General features: G+C 43.6%; 1 protein-coding gene across 6 annotated transcripts in view; it reads left to right on the plus strand.

Annotated features, from left to right (window-relative positions):
- The window catches only part of STIM1 (stromal interaction molecule 1), a 193,986-nt gene that overhangs the window by 153,998 nt on the left and 23,967 nt on the right, over positions 1 to 16,021 (plus strand). For 5 of the 6 annotated variants that reach the window (XM_065883127.1, XM_065883125.1, XM_065883124.1 and 2 more), the window contains exons 4-5: positions 4,895 to 5,006; positions 7,620 to 7,735. The exons of the other annotated variant lie outside the window; for it this stretch is intronic. In XM_065883127.1, coding sequence (XP_065739199.1) covers positions 4,895 to 5,006; positions 7,620 to 7,735 — 228 coding nt within the window. The remainder of the gene's footprint in view (positions 1 to 4,894; positions 5,007 to 7,619; positions 7,736 to 16,021) is intronic. 6 annotated transcript variants of the gene reach the window in all.

Below are 16,021 nucleotides of genomic sequence, written 5' to 3' on the forward strand. Positions count from 1 at the left end.
AAGCCATCTGGTCCTGGACTTTTGTTTGTTGGAAGGTTTTTAATCACAGTTTCAATTTCAGTGCTTGTGATTGGTCTGTTCATATTTTCTATTTCTTCCTGATTCAGTCTTGGCAGGTTGTGCATTTCTAAGAATTTGTCCATTTCTTCCAGATTGTCCATTTTATTGGCATAGAGTTGCTTGTAGTAATCTCTCATGATTTTTTTTATTTCTGCAGTGTCAGTTGTTATTTCTCCTTTCTCATTTCTAATTCTATTGATTTGAGTCTTCTCCCTTTTTTTCTTGATGAGTCTGGCTAGTGGTTTATCTATTTTGTTTATCTTCTCAAAGAACCAGCTTTTAGTTTTATTGATCTTTGCTATCGTTTCCTTCGTTTCTTTTTCATTTATTTCTGATCTGATTTTTATGATTTCTTTCCTTCTGCTAGCTTTGGGGTTTTTTTGTTCTTCTTTCTCTAATTGCTTGAGGTGCAAGGTTAGGTTGTTTATTCGAGATGTTTCCTGCTTCTTAAGGTGGGCTTGTATTGCTATAAACTTCCCCCTTAGAACTGCTTTTGCTGCATCCCATAGGTTTTGGGTCGTTGTGTCTCCATTGTCATTTGTTTCTAGGTATTTTTTAATTTCCTCTTTGATTTCTTCAGTGATCACTTCATTATTAAGTAGTGTATTGTTTAGCCTCCATGTGTTTGTATATTTTACAGATCTTTTCCTGTAATTGATATCTAGTCTCATGGCGTTGTGGTCAGAAAAGATACTTGATACAATTTCAATTTTCTTAAATTTACCAAGGCTTGATTTGTGACCCAAGATATGATCTATCCTGGAGAATGTTCCATGAGCACTTGAGAAAAATGTGTATTCTGTTGTTTTTGGATGGAGTGTCCTATAAATATCAATTAAGTCCATCTTGTTTAATGTATCATTTAAAGCTTGTGTTTCCTTATTTATTTTCATTTTGGATGATCTGTCCATGGGTGAAAGTGGGGTGTTAAAGTCCCCTACTATGAATGTGTTACCATATATCTAATTTATAAACAGATATTCTTATATTGGCAATGTGTGCTCAAATTTTTTTTTACATGTAGATTATGTCATTAGAAAGGTTGGAGGCTACATAGTCAGTCACCTTGTGCATTTCTTTTATAAAGGACTATTTGTTGTGGAAAACTCCAGAGGTTGGCTTTCTCCGATTCTGTGTAGTACTGTTTGTCATTTTGCCCAGAGATGTAGTCTTTGATGTCTCTAGGAGCAAAATGGACAGGCTTAGGGGGATGAGAGAATCATGACCTTAGAAAACTCTCTTTTGCTTGCATGTCCTCCTGGGATTTGGTCGTGTGAGTCACTTGGAGTCTCTATCTGTACTAAGCTCCCCTGGCCAAATTCTGTCTCCTTTTACTGTCAGCCACAGCTCTCTGTACTTGCTGTTACCTTCTTCCTCACTTTGGCTCAGGGATTCTTCCCATTTTCTCTTTTGGAATGAGAAAGCAGAACAAGATTTTTAACTTTTAGATACTTGAACCTTAGGAACAAGGGGTCCTAATATCTCACCTTGACTGTTGAGTGAGATCTTCATGCTGGGACACAGGGCTGCTGCCTGACAAGGATGCAGCTCGTCCTGGCTTACTTTGTTCAGACTGCAGTGACTCTGAGTGGGCAACACCATACTGCCAAGCCTTACCTAGGTAGGGCATCTGCCAGGTAACAGAATAATATGCGGAGCACAAAACCCAAAAAACAAGTGCCTTGAGGTTTGTCCTGACATGCTGAAGTCATCATCCTTTTCTGCAAAGCTTAGTTCTGTAGGGACTGACTATGTTCAGAGTCCATCCTTATTGGAGTGTAGTGGTCTCCTTACGGACCCTCTGCCTCACTTAGTGTAGTGTTTAGAGCAGTAGTTCTCAGTGGGGGGCAGTTTTGTTCCCCAGAGAACGTTTGGCAGTATCTGGAGATACTTTTGATTGTTATGACTGGCAGCATGCTACTGGCATCTGGTGGGTAGGTGCCAGGGCTATTGTTAAACATCCTACAATGCATAGGACAGCCCCCAACAACAAAGAATTAACCTGTCCAAAAGGTCAGTGCTGCAGAGACTGAGAAACCCCGGTCTAGAGTGACTTCTGTCTCCACTGCAGTGTAGGGCACAAGTGGAGGAGTTCCTGCATGCCAAGCGTTTATGCTCAGGCTTGTATCAGGTCGTCTTCCCCGTAGACAGAAGACCCTTGTGGCACTGCTGGCCTCAAGCCTTTCAAGCAACAATACGTGACGTGGCCTTTCTACTCCATATGCCATGCTGGGTGAGGCCAAGCTCCCTTGACAGTAGGGGCAGGAATGTGTTCTCTGCACTTTGCAGGCTAGCACTTGTCTGTCTGCCTCACATCTTGTGCCACTCTGCTAGGCCTTCATTACCTAACACTGTGGACCGTAGCAAGTGATCACGTTTTTAATGTATGTGGAGATATATTCATTTTCAGGAATAAAAGGCCAGTCTATTCTACTTTCCTCAACACTTCTTTAACCCCAGTTCTGTCATCCCTCCTTTCCTAAGCCCTAGGATTTGAGCATATCTCTTGGAAATTAATCTTTCTCTTCCCTCCAATGTATTCTAGTCTGGAAATTAGATATTCAACCAGGCAATGACTAAGCACTCACCGCCTAAACCTCCGGGATCTTGTCTTCTAGGATGCAATCAATCTGAGTGCACTAGACCTGCCTCATTTCCTCTCCTGGAACCTTTCCTGTGCCTCTGCAAATGGTCTAATCTACCTTCAAAGTCTCTTGGTTTCAGAACTTTCCTCCTGAGCTCCAGCAGCTTCTTGGGGACATGGAGAGATTAGAGCATTTTTGTCTTCTATTGTTTCATTCGGAATGTTTCCCTGAGTGTCTGCTTTGTACCGTGTGCTGGGCTCCCCTATGGGAGGTAGAAGGATGAAGGGTCAGAGCCCAGCCTTCCAGCTTCTCTAGTTTATATGTGAGTGACAGAAACAACCTAAGATCTGAGGTGTGCCTACCAGAGGAATGCTGATTTTTGGACAAGCATTTCAGAAGTTAACCTCCACCTGAGCTGTATATTTGTCTAGGAAGATTGTGGCTGCTGTCTGGAGGCCCACATTCAGAACATTTCTGGAACTCCTTATTTAGGGTAGTTATTCTTTCAGTAAATTCTTATTGATGCCACTGTATAAGAGGCATTATTTTAGCGACAAAGGGGTGAGCAAAAATGAATAGGATGTGGTCCCTGCCTTCAATCTCTCCTGACTATTAAGGGGAAATTAGAAAGCATTCTGATGAAGGACAGTTTTGGGGAAAGATATGTATCTTAAGAGAGGAGGGTGATAAATCTCACCACTTCATTCTGCTTCAAAACTTTTTTGGCTTCTTGCTGCTCACAGCGGTAGTTTTCAACTTGAGAAATGTACAGATTCCTTTTAAGGGAAATCATTTATCTTGGGCCTGCAAAGCTGGTTTTATTTAATGGTATTTAAATATGTAGAAAGATAAAATGAGGTTTAAGTTGCTATATAAAATTTGTGTACAAATATAAACAAAAATACACTGATACATTAAATAAAAGCAAATTTCAAATCCAATAAAATGACATGTTTTTGCTGAAACCCAGTTGCTCCCACCCAAGGCTCTTTAAGTTCAGCATAGCTGTATTACTGGGTGCTATATGGTGACTCAGTCCTCCCACCATTTTTCTCTATTCAAGCTCCTATGAAACTTTGATTTATATAATACATCATGATGTCATTTGACTTTTACTTGGCTTGAACATATTCCTTGCATGTTAAGTCCTCTTCTGTTCTTTTATTGTTGATTCTTGATAAAGTATGGAAATAAATTTGTTATATATGTGGCTAAATACCACAGAAATATTAAAATTATTTCACAAGGATTATTTTTATGGTTGTCCATTTAAAAAAATCACAGTCTTATAGTATTGAGGAAATGATTAGGTACAGTGATCCATGTATGGTAATGACATGATTTACCATGTTGTGAATGATCACTCAGTAATTGTTTCAGTTAGAATTGGCTCCTGCTCTGACAGAAAATCTTTTTCAATCTGATATAAGCAAAAGGGGAAAATACTTTTTGCACAAAACTGAAAAATGTATGAATAGGGCTGTCTACAGGTGTGATCTCATTCAGGGCTTAAGTGATGTCATCTGGATCCATCACTTGGCTCAGATTTGCCTTTGTATGAAGCTTTCCAGCAGTGTCAGGGAGGATATATGTATGTGTGTATGTGTGTGTATCCATATATATATACATATATATATATCCTTTATATATATTATTTATATAAATTTTAAAATGTTATATACGTATTATATTTATGACATAATGGCTAGGGCAAGGGCTATTGATGCCAGACTGATGGAGTCCAAAATTGGCTTTACCAATTCCTGGCTGGATAACTTTGGGAAAGTTACATAACCTTTTTGTGTGTCAGTTTCTTCATCTGTAAAATAGGGATAAAGTGGAACATAGCCTCCCCATGGTAGTTGCAAAGATTAGTGAGCTAATATCTGTGAAGTGCTTAGCACGGTACCTGTTATATAGTAAGTGCTATGTAAATGATGGCTTCTATTAATATCATTTGTCGTTATTATATTACAATAATATATAAAATACTATATATAATGTAGTATATTATATAACAATTAAGGATTATTTTATCCCAGATACCTGAATAGTGGAAGAACAAGTCCATCCCCTATAGGTCAAACAAAAAGTACTGTATGTATTCCTTTCATACTTGGGATTTTATGGGAGAGAGATCTGTTAAACACGTAGACATGTGGTGAATGTTAAGGTTGTGGAGACTGTGACAGTAAGAACAAGCAGTGCTTGCGTTCTGGAGTCATGGCTTTGCTTATCTCTTCCCGCAGTATACAACTGGACCGTGGATGAGGTGGTGCAGTGGCTGATCACATATGTGGAGCTGCCTCAGTATGAGGAGACTTTCCGGAAGCTGCAGCTCAGTGGCCATGCCATGCCGAGGTCAGGAAGGGACTGGGTTCTCTCACTGGGGGTGCGGGGAATGGGCTGGGGTCGGCTTGCCCTCACGTTGCTCTCACCTGTTAACTGAAGTTTCACCCGTTTCAGGGCAGGATCTGTAGACTTCTCACATTTACTGTGCACTTGCTAGAAAGCATATAGACACTCCACATCTATTCTCTTACTTAATATTTCTGTCAATCCTGGGAGTAGTACTAATAGCTACCATTTATTGAGTGCTTAGTGTATGCCAGGCACTCTACTTAACACTTTATGTACAGTATCTCATTTAATTCTTACATCAGTCCTGTAAGGTAGGTATTATTGTATCTACATGATGAACCTGGCCTAGTAACTTTTCCAAGGTCACATGGCTAGTTAGAGGCAAAACTGCGATTTGAACCTATATCTGGGTAGACTTCAAAGCCTGTGTTTTTTCTCTTTTTCTTTTGCTGTCCCCCCAGCAGTTGCCTCTTTCATTGCCCAGGGGACTCGGGGCTCTTTTAACCTTCCCGGAACTATCCATCTGCAGTTTATCTGCTCTAAAGAACCGGTGCAGAGGTGGGGGCTGACTACCATTGACCCCAGTCTCCTCTCTGGAATGACTCTTCCAACAGCTGTTATGCCCTAGCTCTGCCTCCCTCTCAGGCACAATGTACTAGGACTTGGGGTGGGTGTGGGGAGGGGATGGAATACTGCTTGGACTTCTTGTTATGTCAAACTAGCGCCATATGTCATTCAGTCATTAATCCATTCACTTATTCATTCACCCAGTATTTACTGGGTACCTGCTCTGGGCCAAGCACTTGTGCTGGGTGCTGGGGATAAAGATGACAACAACCTGCCCTTGCCCTCAAAGGGCTTACTGTCTGGTAAGTGCTGATTATGTATAATCTGTCATCTTATTATGTAGGTGCATCTGGTTATGAGCTTCAGCAAAGGGGAAAGGGGAAGGGGAAGCTGTTGGAATGTCCACACATCGCAACCTCCAGCCACAGGGCTACCGGGCGCTGCTGTCCAGGCCTAGCTGAGCTGGCTGGTCCCTCCTCTGCTGCCTGCAGCCTCTTATTCACAGCTTCTCCCTACTCTGGAGAGAGTAATAATCTTAATGTCTGTACATCCCTTTATAGGGTACTTTCCTACCTATTATTTCAGTTGATTCTCACAATTCTGGGAGGAAGGAATTATTATCCCAACTTTCGGGCAAGCAAACTGAACTTCAGATATTTTATGATTTTTCAAAGCTGGTAAGTGGCAGAGCTGGGATTTGAACTCAGGTCTGCCTGGTTCTAAGTGCCCTGCTTTTTTCACTGCACCTTCCTCTTGCCCCATGTAGTTTGAAAATAGGCTTCCTGGAAATACTCAGTTTAGTTCTATTTAACAAAATTTTACCAAGCACTTACCATGTGCCATGCTCTCTCTTGGGTCCTGAGGACAAAGAAATGCGTTAGACCTCACATTTGCCTTGAGGAACTCCACGTTTAGTGGAAAAGACAGACAATTAAACAGATGATTGACCATGAAGCTCCAGGATTTAGGTTTCTTTCCCATGGAAATAGCAGTATTGCCTTGTGGATCCCTGGCCTATTCCATCTTGAAGAATGGCTATGGCTTGGATTAAAGCTGTAATACATAGGGTAAGAAGTTAGTTCTCAGGCAGTGCGCTCACTTGGCCATTCTGTGACTAGGATTAGATCCAAGACCAGACCCAGCCAGGCTGGGCATAGGGGTAGAGATAAACAAGCTGTGGTACCTTAGCGACAGCAGGAAGCATGGAGCATTCAGAGGGTAGGGTGTGGGGTAGAGTGTGGGCGCTTCTAGGCCCATCCCTAGGCAGCGTGGTATAATGGGACGGATCTAGCAGATTTGCGTTGTATCCTGCCTTTGCCACTTTGCTGCGTGACTTTGGGAAGTTACTTACCTCTAAGTCTCATTTTTCTTATCTGTAAAATGGAGCTAATAATAGAACTGGGTTCTTAAAGTGTGAGGACTAAGTGAGGTATTGTATCTAAAGTGTCAGAACAATATGAGATATACACAGCTGCTTATTAAATGTTAGCTCCTTTCTCATTTCTCATTTCTTAGAAGTTCTAATGCAATGCTTGTTGCATTGCATTATAAGAAGACTAATGCAATGCTTGTGGTCAGCAGATTTATATTTAATGACAATGTGTTAGGATTAGGATAATTCAGAGGTCCCTAGAATCGCTGGGTCACGTGGCATAACATTTTGACCTGGGCTGGACAGGCGAATGTGTTTGCAAATGGTGGGAGTATGGGGACAGGTATATAGTGGATAATCCCTGGAAGGAGAAGTACAACAGAAAATTTACAGTTGGGTGTGGGAATGGTTACAGATGGATAATCCTTTGAGACTAGGATATTCAGGAGATGGTGGACATGGGGAGAAGGGTGAACAAATTCTTGGTGAATGTTATGTGTCCTGTTCACTGCTTGTTGAGATCCACTGGTACAGACTGTGTACTAGAGTGCAGAGGGGAGCAATCGCCAGGAGCTAGAAGTCATGGAAGTGTTCCTGGGCGAGGTGGGTAGTCCTACCAGGATCCTTCCTGCTTTGCCGGCAGGGAACTGAGCCCCTACTCTTTGTCCCAACAGGCTCGCTGTAACCAACACCACCATGACAGGGACTGTGCTAAAGATGACAGACCGGAGCCATCGGCAGAAGCTGCAGCTGAAGGCCCTGGACACAGTGCTCTTTGGGCCTCCTCTCTGTGAGTCCTGTGGCAAGAAGGGCTGCTGATGTGCCATGGACCCGAAGGCAGTTGGAGTGGCTGGGTTGAGGTCCTGGGTCTGCCCTAAAGGGATAAAATGAATGTTCTAGAGAGGTACACAATGCTGCTGAGATCCAGGGGAGGGATAAAGAAGGCATCCTATAGAAGAGGTGGCGTGTGACCTCTGCCTTTAAAGATGGATAGGGTTTTATCCCATGGAGGTGGCAGGAGAGGGCATTCTAGGTGGAGGAAACAACCTGAGCAGGGATACAAACACTAAAATATGAATGGCATGCTCAGGTATAAAAAGTAACCCAAAAGGGGCTGAGTGCCATTTAGCTGTTCCTGCTCTCAGCTGTGGATATGCAGAGGGTATGAACTGATTGCTGGACATTTTGTGTCCTTGGACAGACAAACGGGATTAAGCAGGCTTTCACTGAATCAATAGAGACACAATCAGACCAAGGAAGTTTGGTCTCTTCAACCCAGGGTTAGTTGAGGGTATTAGGTGCTTCAACTCCTGAAGATCTGCGAGGTGGGAAGGGCCAACATTGCCAACCTTTTTTTATTCTAAGTGAACTCAGCACAGAAGTAGTAAGATTTCTTAGAAAATTAGTCTTGACCAAACAGTCTTAGGGCCTACTCCCTGCCCTTTGGGAGCTGTTGGCATCAGTTGAGGATGCCAGCAGCAGAATGCTATAGAGTCAAGAACCAGTCCAGAGAAGCAGCTGGCGGGCAGGGTCATGGGCAGTATAACATTTCCCTGTCCGTGCATTTGGCTTGACAAGTGCCCAAGCTGATGTCTCAATAGAGGTGGATGGGTCTGTACTTTCTGTGGTTTAAAAAAATTTTAATAGACTTTATTTAGTTAGTTATTTGGCCATGCGGCTTGTAGGATCTTAGTTCCCCAACCAGGGATCAAGCCCAGGCCCACAGCAGTGAAAGCCCGAGTCCTAACCACTGGACCATGAGGGAATTCCCTATTCTCATTTTTTTAATTTAAAAAAATTAAAAAAAAATTTTTTTAGCCACACTACACAGTATCCTAGTTCCCCGACCAGGGATTGAACTCGTGCCCCATGCAGTGGAAGTGCAGAGTCTTAACCACTAGACCGCCAGGGAAGTCCCTAGACTTTATTTTTTAGAGTAGCTTTAGGTTTACATCAGAATTGAGTGGAAGCTACAGAGATTTTCCATATACCTCCTGCCCACATGCATGCACAGCCTCCCCCATTATCAGCATCCTCACCACAGTGGTACACTGTAACAACTGCTGAACCTGCACTGACACAGCATTGTCACCCAGAGTCTGTAGTTTACATTAAGGTTCACTCTTGGTGTTGTGCAGTCTGTGGATTTCGACAAATGTATAATGATGTGTATCCATCTGTGTGGTGTCATACAGAATGGTTTCACTGCCCTAAAGATCCTCTGTGCTCCACCTATTTACCCTGCTCTCCTCCTCAACCCCTGGCAATCACTGATTTTTTACTTCTCCATAGTTTTGCCTTTTCCAGAAGGTCTATATCTTTTGAAAACGTGAAACAGAGCAACATGGGAGAAGACCATTTCCATCTCCTTTGTTGCCCTGTTTTTGGTCCTAGGACACATTTTTTTCTTGTGATTCATTTATAAGTTTTGAATAAATGACACAGCGAAGGCACTACTCTTTATATGAGACCCACCCTGCATACTGAGCAATGGCCTTTCATTCATCCACTAACATTTATTGAGCACCTACTGTGTACCACTATGCATGACAGGGTCCCTGCTCTCAAGAAGTTCCCTCTGAGTGGAGATTGGCATGTCAACAAATTGAATAAATGGTCAAGAAATATGGTGGTATAACTGTCGTGTAAGTCATTCCATAGTTCAGGCAGGAGCACAAAGTAGGGAGGAGTTTTCAATTGCAGACCAAGAAGCTTTATGGAGAGGATCACTCTTGAGCTGACTCTTGAAAAATGGGAAGTGGCTTTATTAAACTCTCTCCATTAACAGCCTATTCCCCTCTCTTTGTATACACCAGCAAGAACACTTCTGCCAGAAGAATCAAACCCAGCAGTGAAAGCTAAGCTATCTTTACAGAGGCTGTCCTCTGTCACACCTTAGTTAGGGGAGGTCTCCGCCAGCCTGAAAGTCTTCCTTAGTCTTCTGAGACATATTAACAGACTGTTACATGTTCTGATTCAAAATAGGATTTACCATATCTGAAAGGGTGCATTAGAAACTGCAGGTTAAAGTCAGCAAGGATTGTATATGGAAAAATCAGCTAGGGCTGGAGAGCATAGGAACCAGAATCCTGAGTACATACATGGTACTGAGTCCCAGAGGTCAGAGCCAGCAAGAGGAGCCTTGGTGAAGCAGGTTAGACTGATACCAGGACAGGAGTATCTTCTCCTAGACTCATTTCATATAGCCTATAGGTTGCATATGACCTAATCTAAGGGAGGTCAGAGGTCAGCAGAAAACTATTTCTGAGATTGGCAGAGCAGGGGTACTAGAGCTAAGAAGATACTTCACACCCACTAGGATAGCTACAATAAAAGCGAAAACAGAAAGTAAGTGTTGGCAGGGGTGTGGAGAAATCAGAACCCTTGTACATTTCTAGTGATAATGTAAAAAGGTTCAGCTACTGTAGAAAATAGTGTTCCTCAAAAAATTAAACATAGTTATCGTATAACTCAGCGATTCCATGCCTAGGAATGTACCCAAAGAACTGAAAACAGTACTGAAACAAGTATATATACATAGCAGCATTATTCACAATAGCTGAAAAGTGGAAGCAACCCATATATCCATCCATGGATGAATGGATAAATAGTTGTAGTATATAAATACAATGAAATATTACTCAGCCATAAAAAAGAATGAAGTTCTGATACATGCTACAACATGGATGAACCTGGAAAAAAGTGGCCTAAAAAAGTGAAAGAAGTGAAAGAACTGAGGGAGTGAAAGAAGCCAGACATAAAAAAGGACACATATTGTATGATTCCATTTATATGAAATATTCCGAATAGATAAATCCATAGGGACCAAATGCAGATTGGTGGCTGGCAGGGGCTGGAGGGAGTGGGAAATGGGAAGCGACTGATAATGGGTATGGGATTTCTTTTTGAGGTAATGATAAGGTTCTAACATTAATTGTGCTGATGGTTATACAGCCTTGTGAATACGCTAAAAGCACTGAATTGTACAATTTAAAAGAGTGAACTTTAGGGTATGTGGATTATATCTCCATCATAATCATCATCATCATCATCATTACACACAAATTGATTTTTTATAACTCCTGGACTTCCACTTAGAGAACTTCTTATAAAGTTTAGGAAAGCACCTTGGTCTCTTCAGAATTGCCACTCACTGTGTGACCTGGTGTAGGTCACTTTTCTCAGTATGTGTTTGCTGATTTGGATCATGAAACAGCTGAACTAAAGGATCCTTATAATTCCTTTCAGCTGTACATTCCATGATTTTGGGCAAGAACCCTTTGGTTGATAAGGGTTCTGTGTAAAAGACAGGAGGAGGTCTGTTCTCTCCTCCTGTATCCTGTATCCTGTACTTTTAGGATTTCTGTATTTGGCCCTTGCCTTATCAAGTGACCTTTGGCAATTTAGTTTTCCTGCCTAGATTTAGCTTCCCTCATCTGTAAAATGGGCTTGGTCGTTAAGGCTCTTACTGGCTCTCTCATTCAAGGACTCAGGTAGAGTTGGTGTACTCCTGGGAGCTAAGATTTTGGAATCCAGCAGCTGTCCTGATGGCAGAGATTGTTTTTATACTTTCCTGCTGATGCTTCTTAAAGAAAAATTTTGAAAATTGCCAGCTGGAACCTGAGGAAGATACTAGGAAGCTCTTTGCCAGGAGACTTCTGCAAGGGCGGGGCCATGCCTGGTGGGTATCTGCAAAGAATCCCTTGATCTGTGTCCCTCTCAGCTCTGTTTTCCCATTTGCGCATGGACTGAAATCCCTAGGTCAGTGCTCTTCCCTGTGCAGCACTCACGTAGGACTTAGAGTGATGGCCTGTGCTGGCTCTGCTGGGTTCTACGTCCAGGGTGAGCGCTCAGGCCTCACCACAGGCTTGTAGTAAACACCCCCAGAGCACCTGGGCCCACTTCAGTTTCCAGTCATGGCTACCTCTCCCAGTCTTAACGAAAATCCCACCTTCGGTCTGAGGTTTGAGAAATCGCAAATCAAAATTTTGTTTACAGTAGCTGGGGGTGTCTGCTGAGTGAGCGGGATCCATCTACCCGCAGCAGCCTCAGAGCTTGGGAAGGGGGAAGAGGGATCACACTGGCTCAGCCCAGAGTCCTGACAATGGCAGACAGCTCAGTCCTCCCCATGTGGCCACAGAGCAGCACAGGTGCTTTCCTGTCTTTTCCACCTGCAGAGTTGGCTCCAGGCTGGCCCACCTGGGGCTCTCCTGGCCGTGCCGCTAGTCAGGTGTCAGGTGTGCTCTGAGACATAGAGGCCCAAGGACAGTGTTCAGTTTGGGGCCTAAGTTGATGTCTCATTAGGGCAGCAAATGATTCACTGAGGGAGAAATTGAGGCCCAGATGAGGTGAGTTTTTAGACGTCGTTCAGCTTTTCAATAGCAGAGCCATGCCTCAAACCTAGGTCTTTTTTTTTTTTTTTTTTTTTTTTTTTTTTTTGCGGTACGCGGGCCTCTCACTGTTGTGGCCTCTCCCGTTGCGGAGCACAGGCTCCGGACACGCAGGCTCAGTGGCCATGGCTCATGGGCCCAGCCGCTCCGCAGCACGTGGGATCTTCCCGGACCAGGGCACGAACCCGTGTCCCCTGCATCGGCAGGTGGACTCTCAACCACTGCGCCACCAGGGAAGCCCCTAAACCTAGGTCTTTAACTTACATTTCAGTGCTCTTTTCTACTGTATTATCCCACCCTCTACTTGTGTTAGAGGAAACAAGATATAAGAGTTTCAGCTTTGAAATCAAGCAAACTGGCTCTATCACTCACTCGCTTTGTGACCTTGGGCACATTCCTAAGGTTCTCTGTGTCCCAGTTTCCCCTAAGTAAATGGTAGCTACTGTTTTTAGTGTAATGCCTGCTGTGGTTGGTATCGGGCTAAGGGCTTATGTGCCCTTTGTGCTCTTAGCACAAAGAGAAGGGTGCAGAGAAGGGTGCAGAGAGAGGCCTGCCCAGTAATTGCGAGGGCTGGAGAATTTTCCTTTGTGATAGAGGAAAAGACAAGACTGTACCTTGTCTTCCTTCCTCAGTGGCTCAGGTAATAGGGAAAAGTCCTCAGTAAGCAGGAGTAGCTGCCTCTCTGGCACAGCTTGCTCTGGTCTCTGTCAGCTCTGTTCTTACCCTCTTTCTCCTTTTTGTTATGTTCCAACTTACCCTTCAAGCCTTCTCTAGGATGCCTTTCCAGCCTCTTCCCTGGCATGCTCAACCCTTCCCTCTTACTTTCCTCTGGGGATTCACAGCCCTTTGTACCTGCTTTTTTGTTTGTTTGTTATTTCAGATTTGCCTTTTTTTTTTTTTGAAGTATAGTTGATTTACAATATCGTGTTAGTTTCAGGTGCACAGCAAAGTAATTGTACCTGCTTTCTGTATAACGATCTGTTTTCCTGTCTGTTACTCTTTAAACTGGAAACTCCTTGAGGGTAGACACAGCTTTGTTCATCTGTCATCAGCACTCAGTGTAAGGCCCAGCAAGGAAGAAGTGCCAGGAGATGAATGCTAGAAGTTACACAGAAGGAAGCTGGGGGAGGTGGGAGAAGAGTCTGGCCCAGCTTAGTTGTGGGGAGAACCGCTCCCTATGTAGTGTCTGTGCATAGGTGAGGCAGCTAAGGCAGTTTTTGGCTACAACCAGAAGGGAAGAGGGCCCAGAAATAGTTCTTACAGGTTAAACAGATACCTCAGCACAGAAGGCTGTGTAAATGACAAGAGAAACTCCTAGCACATACATTAGTGTGGGCAGTAGAGCGGTGGAGAGGATAGACTGGGAGAGGGGATTCTAGAAAGTGATAATTATTGGAGGCTCACGTTCTCAGTGCTAACTGGCACCCTGAAAATTCTCACCATCACCCCTGACTGTGTTCACATGTAAGCATCTCATTTGTTTACACCCTCCTCCCTTGCCTCGGGCCTGATTGTGTTAACGGTTGACCTAATTTTGCTAAAATCTGTTGGCAGCACTCAGGCTGGGAATTCTGCCACCCTCTGGCTCCCCAGGTCCTAACCAGCTTCCCCGGGTTCGCTCTGTTCACCTAGCCAGCCACCTCTGCTCTCATGAAACCTCCATGGTTTCTCTGTGGCTGTGTTCCCTGGTGTGAGGTGGACTCTGAGAGCTGAGCTCCAGTCGGGGCTGTGAGGACAGCTTGCCATATTTTTTCTGATCCCAGGAGCTGGTATTTATTTGCCTTCCACGTGCACTTTATATTGTACCTCCCCTTTCCTGCTAAAACCTCCCTTTCTTCTTCCCTTTTTCTCTCCTTTCCACCTTTGCTGAGTACCTGCTCTGGCCAGCCTCTATGCTAAGTATGAGGCTACAGAGATAAGTAAGTCTTGTGCCCTGGTCCTGAGTAACTCACAGATTACCAGAAGGTGACTGCCATGGAAGCTGAAAAACACACAGGGTCGACCTTGAGATAATACATGTTTTTAGCTGTCCAAAGAGTGGGTTGGTCAGGGAATCCTAGTTCAGAGGATAAGGAATGGGCAGGTCTCTGTGAACTGTGGTAGGCTGGGAAGGTGGTGGGAATTGAAGAATAGGACTGAGATTATGATAGGAAGAAGTACATCACTAATAAGGCATAGACTAGACTCTTAAAAATTCCCTACTTTCCCCTCTTCTTTTTCTGACACAATAGTTTATAGATTCTGTATTTGTCAGGGTTCTCCAGAGAAACAGAACCCATAGGTTATGTATATAGATATATATACGAGGAGATGTATTATGAGAATTGATTCATGCTATTATGGAGGCCAAGAAGCTCCACAATCTTTCCGTCTGCAAGCTGGGACCCCAGGAAAGCCAGTGGTATAATTCAGTCTGAGTCTGAAGGCTGAGAACCAGGGGAGCTGATGCTGTGAGTCCTTGTCTGAGTCTGAAGATTGAGAGCTAGGGGAGCTGATGTAAGAGGGCAGGGGAAGATGGATGTCTCAGCTCAAGCTGAGAGAGCATATTTGCCCTACCTCTGCCTTTTGGTTCTGTTCAGGCCCTTAGTGGCATGTGGACGATTGGATGATGTCCAGTCGCATTAGTGAAGATGACCTTCTTTACTTAGTCTACTGATTCAAATACTAATCTCTTATGAAGACAACTCCACAGACACACCCAGAAATAATGCTTTGCCAGCTATTCAGACATCCCTTAGCCCAGTCAAGGTGACACATAAAGTTAACCATCACAGATTCCCTTAGGACTGTGGGGTTCAGCCCGGGGCCCCACTGAAGGGAACTGACAATTCTCACATCTACTTCTCCAACTCCTACCTCTTCCTCAAATCCCACATCTACATTCTTTATTACCTATGGGATATGCCCATCTAAATGTCTCCAAACACCTCAAAGCACTTTCATTTACAACTATGCATTTGATCTTTTAGTAATTCTGTGATAATGCATTTTACAGTCGAGGAAGCTGAGACCCAGATGGGGGAAATGAATTTCATGACAAATTGGGGCAGAGGCAAGCATAGAACCCAGACTTCCTCATACTAAGTGCAGGATGCTTCCTTTGATGAAACAAAAATTTCTCTACATGAGGCCTTACGTGTAACCTCAAAGGCCTGGTCATTCAGCCTTTGGATCTTCACCGTCCTGATGACAATGCCACAGCCAGCTCCCAGCATGATGTTTCGTGGGAAAACTCAGGCCTTGGAATCCTTAGAGTTGAACTCAGGCTAGATCAGGGGATATAGGCATCTCCATGGTGAGAGATGTTTGCATGTAGTAAAACAGAAACAATACCTGCTGCACGAGTATGAGAAAGTGGGGTGTAGCAGAAAGACCGTGCAGTCAGGCAAATCTAGATTTGAATCCAAGCTCTGTCACTTTTTATGGACTCTGGCAAGTCAGTGCCTCTCTGGAGCCTCAGTTTTCTGGTCTACAGAATGGGAAGACTCTACCTTATAGAATAGTTGTGAGAATTTGAAATGAATATAAATGCCTGTTCCATTTTATATTTTCTCTATTTCCCTTCTTTGCTTATGTGGATTAAAGAGAGGGAGATATCACACTTGAGGCTTGTCAGTGAAGATTCAATCCCACTAATATTTATTGAATACCTTCTGTGTGCTGGTCAGTGCTGTGCTGGGCACTGG

This window comes from Phocoena phocoena, chromosome 8, assembly GCF_963924675.1.
Source record: "Phocoena phocoena chromosome 8, mPhoPho1.1, whole genome shotgun sequence".
Lineage (NCBI taxonomy): Eukaryota > Metazoa > Chordata > Mammalia > Artiodactyla > Phocoenidae > Phocoena > Phocoena phocoena.